The 8290-nt window shown below is 44.6% G+C and overlaps 1 protein-coding gene across 3 annotated transcripts in view; it reads right to left on the minus strand.

Moving 5' to 3' along the window:
- Positions 1 to 8290, minus strand: part of FHL5 (four and a half LIM domains 5) — a 55465-nt gene that overhangs the window by 20042 nt on the left and 27133 nt on the right. For all 3 annotated transcript variants that reach the window (XM_019520190.1, XM_019520191.1, XM_019520189.1), the window contains 2 exons: positions 7776 to 7950; positions 5690 to 5859 (listed from right to left, as the gene is read on the minus strand). In XM_019520190.1, the coding sequence (XP_019375735.1) occupies positions 5690 to 5859; positions 7776 to 7950 (345 nt within the window). The remainder of the gene's footprint in view (positions 1 to 5689; positions 5860 to 7775; positions 7951 to 8290) is intronic.

Raw genomic sequence — 8290 nt, forward strand, 5'->3', positions numbered from 1 at the left:
CCAAGGTGAGCGAGGTCACCCAGAGCACTGGGAAGATGCTTGCTCTAGATAGCGAGCCCTTCTCCTTAGTTGAGCAACTAGGGTTCAGGTGGCTTATGGAGCTCATGGCCCAATCATACCTTGTGCCCCCACACACCACCTTCAGCAGGATGGTGGTGCCCTCCATGTATGAGGCATGCAGGGAGTACTTGAAGGAGGAGCTGTACAAGGCAGGTCCACAGGTGGCCTTACACTTCACCTTGGATATCTGGAGCAGCTGGGGTGAAGATCATACCTACCTCTCCCTCACAGGGCACTGGTGTGATCAGTTAGGCCATCAGTGAGCTATCCTTCAAGCTGAGGTGATGGATGAGTGAGTCTCACAGGGCAATGGACATCATAGGGACCATAAACCTCATGGTGCAAGGATGGCTCAGTGAGCAGGGCGAGCTCACCTGTGGGTTCATGGTCACCAACAATGGGGCCAGTATGGTCAAAGTGGTCCATGATTCCAGCTTTGTTGGCATCCTCTGTGTGGCACATAAGTTCCACCTTATAGTCAGGGACACCTTAGAGGGGGACAGGGCTGCCGGTGAGGATGCTATCACAACCAGCCAGCTCATTTCAAAATGCAGGAAGGTGGCAGGCTACTTCCATCAGAGCATCAAGGGGGACAAGATGTTGTGGGACAAACAGGCAGAGCTGAGCATCCTGCAGCACAAAATCATGCATGATGTGGAGACTCAGTGGAACTCCACATACCTGATGCTTGAAAGGCTGGTTGAGCAACAGAAGGCCATCAGTGAGATGACTTTGGTTGGGGAGATTGGGATCAGCAGCCCCCTTAACAAAACAGCATGGGATACCATCTCCCAGATCGTGGTGGTCCTCAAGCTGTTCCAGGGGATCAATGTTCCCAGCTGGGGCAAGCCACCGTCACCAGAGGTGCAGGCACTGGTGAAGTGGCTAAAGGAAGATATCAAGAACCAGCTAGATTTGTTGTGATTCAGTATGGTCCATGTGCTGGTGGTCATGTGCGACCTGAGGGTGAAGGGGAGCGTGTGCACCTGCAAAACCCTGGATCACTGGATGAAGGTGCTGATGAACAGAGTCAGGGAGGCAGAAAGGTAGAGGTGGGGGGACATAGAAAAGGGGGAACCATTGTCCCGTGCCAGCACTTCATCCACCAGCCAGTCTCTTCCATAACAGGTGCTGCCAGTGTGGGCCAAGGGCATGGCTTCCATTTTGGGGTCCAGAGGCACCAGACCCCAGCATTGGGCAGGTAGCACCGAGGTCGTGGAGCCGCTGCTCTGCAACCCCTTGGCCTACTGGGCAAGCCACAGCCAGATGAGGCAGGATCTGGTGACAGTTGCCCAGGAACACCTGTCCTGTCCACCGACCAGTGTTCCAAGCGAGAGGGTGTTCAGCATTGCTGGGGATGTTGATACGCCACCGCACCACCTTGGATCCTGGTTTGGTGGAGCAGCTGGTATTCCTCAAGGTGAATCTCCTGCTGCTGGGGTTCTCCAGGCTCCATGTGCAGACTGAGTGAGTGCCACCCTCCTCACTCCATCCACATCTATTTCCTATTTAAATTTTTTTTTTAAACATTTAATGCCCTGCTCTGGAGCTGGAGGTGGCACTCACTATATCACCAGCCAGCAGGCAAAGAACATCTTCCTGCTGAGCTCCTGTACCAGGATGAACTTTGAGGTATAAGCTGGGGCTATGGGGAAGGAGGAGGCCGCAGGTCCTGGGAATGACCTAAAACTGCATTCTGCCAGGGTCAGGAAGCCTGGTGGGACTGCCAGTGGTGTGGCAGCCCCTCAAAAATGCCAGGACTGCAAACCTCCCTGGTGAAAGGTAGGTAGAAGGCACCTTATAACCTCCAGCCACCACACACATGCAGCGTCCTGGCTAGGAAAATCTCAGACCTGTAAGATCTTTGAGAGGCCTGAGGCTTGCTGGTTGTAGTGGAGCCGGGAGGCTCCAGGTGAGCTTAGCTGCCTGGGATACCATCTGTGAGGCATGGGCTGCAATGTTAGGAGAGGTACAGAATTGCGGAACAGATGTCACCCCCAGACATCAGGGGCCTAATGGGCAGCCTCCTACCTGGGTAACATTTGAATCAGTTGATGAAGTGAAGTTCATAGGCTCATCTGTGAAAAGTGGTTTTTAAATTGCCTTTGAGGATCAGGCCTGAGAGATTAGAGAGCGTGGCTTTCTTGTGAGAAATGTGCCTCCACAGGTAGTTGGGTATTCTTGTCTGTAATAGATTTCCAATGTGCACTCATTCTGCTGCACAGTTGTTGCTTGGTATGTCCTATGTATTTTCCATCAAGGCATTTGGTGCACTGGATGAGATATGTAACGTTTCTGGAGGTGCAGCTGTAAGATCCAGAAGTGGTGATAGTTCTGTTGTGGGGTGTAGTAATTGTGGGGGTACTGGAGATAAGTTTTGTATTTCTTGTCATGGCATGGTCTGGATCCATTCAGTGTGTTTTGGGCTGTAGGAAGTTTGCTTCTGGTGATGAGGTTAGTGAGATTCGGTGCTTGTTTGAATTTACAAACAACTTTTCATAGATGAGCCTATGAACTTTACTTCATCAACCTCCTGGATACAAAAAATCATGGGCTCAGTATAGACACAGGATTTATGACACCCTATAACCTGCCTGACATCTGGTTCCCCAGGTACTTCTCCACTTTTATCTGCTATATACCCCTCCCCCTCCAGCCTGTCCTCACTTCCTGACACCTCAATTTACATTTTCACTGACTGGCTTTCTTGCCTGCATTGCATACCAGCCTCTGGCTTCTTCACTATTCATTCCATCCAGGAAGAGCACACACACCAACTGCAGATGCTTTCTCAGCCTGACAAAGGGTTTTTGAATCGGAAAGCTTGTTAAGATACATTTCTCCAACTATTCAGCTGGCCTAATAAAAGATATCAGAGGTACCCTCAACTGGTCCATGCTGGGGCCAGGCTCCAATGGGGGCTCAAAGGGCCAGGGGCCTGCCATGAGGAATGCCCAGAGCAAGAGGCTCAGGATTCCGACTGGCCTGAAGAGAGGGCCTGGGCCTAAGGGGGAGCCAAAGGTCCCAGAGAGGGGACCTACAGCTGGAGGGGGTGAAGGATGCAATGTGTGAAGCATGGGCTACAGTGTAGGGAGGTACAGAGATGCAGAATGGATGTCACCCCAAAATGCCTAAATGGGCAGCCTGGGAAACATCTGATTCAGTTTGCCATCCAGGTGTGGCAGGAAAAAGAGGGGCAGGAGGTTGGCCCAGAAACAGCTGGGCGGCCAGAGAGCTAACTGGCACTGGGAAGGCCCCGTTACAGGCTACTATACCTGCTGTTTTCATCCTGCTGCGCCTTAACACACACACAAAGTCACACGTCACAAGTTTTGCTTTTCAACAGCTTGAGGTGCAGTTTCACAGAAACTCTTGCTACCTATCTCTTTGAAACCTGGCAGGCTTCATGACCTCAGAAGGGGCTACTATCCCTGCTGTTTTCATCCTGCTGTTTCGTAACACACACACACGTGACGCAAGTTTTGCTTTGAAGAGTCTGAGGTTCAGTTTCACAAAAACCCTGCACCTATCTCCTTGAAATGTGGTGCAGGCTTCATACCCTCAGAAGGGGCTATCACTCCTGGAATTTTCATGCAAATAAGGCAAGAAATGAAGAAGTTATAGACATGTTAGTGATTTCCCTTTATAGCCTATGGCCAAATCACGAAAACAATGTCAAAACTCAGAAACAGATTTGGCCGAATTGAAATGGAACAGTGATATGTAACATAGAAACAAATCATTGTCCTCCAAAACAGCCAAATCCATAACCGAAACAAAACATAGCCATTTTGCACAGCCCTAAATATTATTATATCTTTCTAGTAGATGGTGAAAGAGCAGGTAATGGAAGCCTTTTTGTCTTTATCAGATGGCTACCTTGGAATAAATGTGAGCAGTCAAACCTATTCTAGAATAATTTATGCCTCTGGTGTTTTACCCCCAGTTTTTCAGTCTAAGTAAGATTATCCTGGTTTAGAGACTGTGTTATGTCTCCTCCTTTCTTATACTAGCATAAGTGTGCTATCTGTCCAGAGGCTCAGATATATACCTCCTTTTAGTGAAAAAATCATTCCTTGGTTGAACAGTTATTTTGATCAGTAAGCATATTTAAAACAGAGCTAAGTTTAGATTCACATTAAAAAACATTTCACATAACATACTATATTGGTAAGTCTTTGTCTAACAGGTTAGTTTGATTTTCCTATATGCCTAGAAAAGCAGCAACATGAGCTATGAAAGTGAACTTCCTTAAGTTGAAATCAAACATTGCATTATAGTTAAATAACTGGACTAGGTTTCAGTAAACCTGGGTTTTATTCCCAGCTGCTACAGACTTTCTGTATAACCATAGGCAAGTCACTTACAGTCCCCATTTTATTGACAGGGATAAATATCCCTCCCTCTGATAAATCATCCCTTTTCTTTTAACTGTCTCTGATTTTGTGGATATAGTGCTTAATACAAAGATTATCCTATTCCTCTTGGCAGGCCAGGTTCTTTGGTTAGATGTGGTATGTTTTATTAGACCAACTGAGTAGCTGGAAAAAAGTTCTCAGCAAGCCTTCGGGTGTAGCCACCCTTTGTTAGGCAGAGGGAGTCTGCTGGTTTGAGACTCCAAGGAATGAGAGAAGCTAAAAGTGTGGTAGGAGATCAGTGAAAATGTAAATAGGTAGAGATAAGCAAGACAAAGTTAAAGCAGGGGAGGGGAGGGGGAAGAGAGCAGGAGGAAAGGGAAAAAAAACAAAGGTCAAAGGGAGACAACAGTGATAAAAACAGTGAAAAATCCTATTCTTCTCATAACCTGTAGGAGCTACTATACTACAGCTAACCAAAACGAACAGTAATTAGATATCATAGGTTTGAGTGATATGAGAATTCTGCTCATCCAAAACTCTTTTCATACTCCTGAGCAGATCATAGGAATTTTTTTACAGTATTTTAAAAATATTTATTGTTTGTGACCTAAATAATAAGCAGACAAGGGGTGCATCTACATGTGCACTTTAATGTGCAGCAGCCTATTTTGCTGCACATTAAAGTGTCAAGTAACAAAATGTGCAGTTACACTAATGCACAGTGAAATAGGCTACTGCACATTAAACATCACTAAAAACGTACACTTTTGGTAATACGCATTTTTAGTATCTCATATTGGACATACTAAATTTAATAAGCATTAATGCATGTGTAGATGCACCCAAGCTAGAACATTTTTACACATGGTCTGGGGATGGGCGTTTTAACTAGAGTAGCTCCAAGAACCGCTGTAATTAAGGCATTGTAGAGTCTTGTGTATCAGTGTCCCCACACTTCAAAATGGCGGTGGGGGTGCTTTAACTAAAGCTTGAATGAGCTGATACATGAGGCACTGAGGCTGGATGGGGTACGCTAATTAACACACTCCCACAACTCAATTAATTGCTGTAATTACAGCGCATCAGAGCAGCTTCCTGCCATGTCTACAGGCACCCCCATAGGTGGGAATGGAAACATTTACAGAGGTTAGTTTAGGCTTGCATTTTCTCTAACCTATGTCTTAATTAACGTATTTTTTTTTGGTCTAGAACCGCACTAAAAAGTGTGATAGTATCCAATTTCTTCCATTTTATTTTTATTTATAAATTACCTTCTTGCAGGAGTAGCAATGGTGAGCAAACTGCTTCTCAAAACATGGCACACAATAATTCTCATTGTCCTGTGTAATCAAAGGCTTTGTTCCTAATGGTTGCCGGCAGTATTGACAAACAAAACAGGTTTCATGCCAGGAACTTCCTTTAAATTCCATTTTACGAGAACCTGAAAAGAAAACCAAGCAAGCAAAAAACCCCCCAGAGTGTAGTACACATAAATTAGGAAGTCTTATTTCTTTTCTTACTCATCATTCAGTGTTTGAAACTCCACCAAGAACATGCTTGGGCCCTGATTGAATACCTAACCCATTATGGGTGACTATACACATGCTTCAGGGTGGAAGCACATTAATTAGAGTGGCTCTAATTAAAGCCCCTGCAGCATCATGTGTATTTAGCATCCCACACTTAAAAATGGTTGTGGGGGCACTTTAACAAGAATCCATTTTCTTACACATTTCTTTTACCTTTCCTGAACTGGGTCAAACACATTTGTTAATGAATGTGGGTCCTTACAAAAGTCATTTAATTCATGGCCAATATTTGTTTCTATTCATTTTTCTTTTCTTTATCAGAGTGCAAGACACTGTGTGGTCACTTACTGTAGTTGATCATTTCCAACCCTTTTCAGATAACCACAGTTCTTACTTACGGTGTTTTGATGTATGATAAGTGTAGAGGCAATCCTGAAAGAAAGATGCCTAACTAAATGTTTGCCAAAAATTTTGTACTTTATTTGTTGGGACAGACCCCCCCACTCCCCAAGTCCCTGCATTAACTCCAGTGGTTAGTGTTGCATACCCCTATGATTATGACTTTTATAATTACAAGTCTAGTAGTATTAGCTGCGTTAGTCTGAAGTCAAGGAAAAGGCAGGTTAGATTTGCACCTTGTAGCCTAACTAATGTAGATAGAGATATATACATAGCACAAAAATGTGTGAGCTGTAGCATACTTCATCGGATGCTGTGAAAAGACATGCAGAAAGTAGAGTGTAAGGAGAGAGAAATGTATAGTCACAAACCACTATAAGGATTCATTCAGTGACTTTACACTAAAGCTTCTTCTTCTTCTGCTTGTATCTTATTGGAGAATGGGGAGGCAGGCAGTTCTAACTTTTTCTCACAGAACCCTTTGAAGGGGAAGAAGAGGAGGAGAACTCTTAACAGCTGGTGATTCCTCTCCTCCATTCAGGGAGTGCCTACATCCCAGATGGGAGAAAGAAGTTGTAGAGTTGGTTGGAGTTTTCTGCAAGCATCCAGTACTCAGTGGCTCTGCTGTTTCCAGTTCTAGGAAGCTGCAGAACTAGGGCTGGTATCCCTTCATGGTACAGCCAATAAAGATACCTTAAGAGAACTAACCTTGCTGCTCTCCTTGCCTGTTGGGGCTTATCAACCTGAAGTTAGTGATTAGAAGCTTAGAAGCTGCAAGTATGAAGTCGCAATAAACAAGCTTCACTCTGTGGGGCTGCCAATGTATTTTACTAATTTATTTTCTCTGCTATTTCCACACCAAGTAGAGAATTCTAGAAATTCTGTCATTTCCTTTTACTAATTTTAAGGCAAATTGTAATGTGTGAATGCGTGGGAACTCTAAAGGAGGCAGTATAATAATGCTAAACCCTGATGTCACCATTTGCACTTATAGTAAGGGATTATCAACATACTACTAATAGTACTTTTCCTATAACAGTATAGTTCAGGGCTGTCCAACTTCCAAGCAGCTGGGGACCACACATCCCAGGAGCCATACCAGTAGGACCCACACACCTTGTATAATGGTAGATTTCTTGAGAACTGGCCTCGCTTACGCTAGCAATGCATCTGCATATGTCTGCATTCTGTTTTATTCTTTGTTATATTCTGTGTGTGTAATGCCATAAAGACACAATGTTAAACAGCAGGTGAGAGAGGATGAGAGGAAGGTGGGTACACTCAGGGGAAGATTATATAGTATACCTGAATGCTGTACTAGAAAGCAAGAAATTATACTTCATTTGTACCTTGACTACTGAAGTGCTTGCATTTAATTAAAAATGTAATATGACTGTTTCATTTTAGTGAAGTGTCCTTGTTATCTTACCAGGCATAATGGTCTTCTTACAGTGGAAACACTTAGATGAATACATATTAGAATAACACTCAGTACACAGCAAGAGCTCGTCCTTGGCAGCGAAAGGCTTTTCCACCAAAGAGTGATTGCATTTGGCACACTTGAAACACGCTTCATGCCAGTGGCGGCCTTTATAGGCGAGGTCCTTAAAGAGAGTAAGTGCTTGTTAATGAAATGCATTGTTTAAAACAGCATTTCTCAACTCGGGGATCATGACCCAAAAGCAGGTCACAAAAGTATATGAAAGGGTCGGGAGTAAACTTTAAAAATGGATCAACAAACTTTACAAATGGATTCTCCTTTAAATAAGAAAAATGTGGGGAACCGTGGCTTTTCCCTTGCAGGCGGGCAGAGTTCTAGCTTTCAAGGCACTGCTTAGGGGCCCCCTACTCCACACACTGGGGGGCTGTGGCCTGGGGGTAGGGGGCAGTGAGTCACTGGTGACAGGCACTGGGTCAGGACTAGCCATTGATGTTTACAAATGG

Source organism: Gavialis gangeticus, unplaced genomic scaffold, assembly GCF_001723915.1.
Source record: "Gavialis gangeticus isolate Ggan-Ray unplaced genomic scaffold, GavGan_comp1, whole genome shotgun sequence".
Classification (NCBI taxonomy): domain Eukaryota; kingdom Metazoa; phylum Chordata; order Crocodylia; family Gavialidae; genus Gavialis; species Gavialis gangeticus.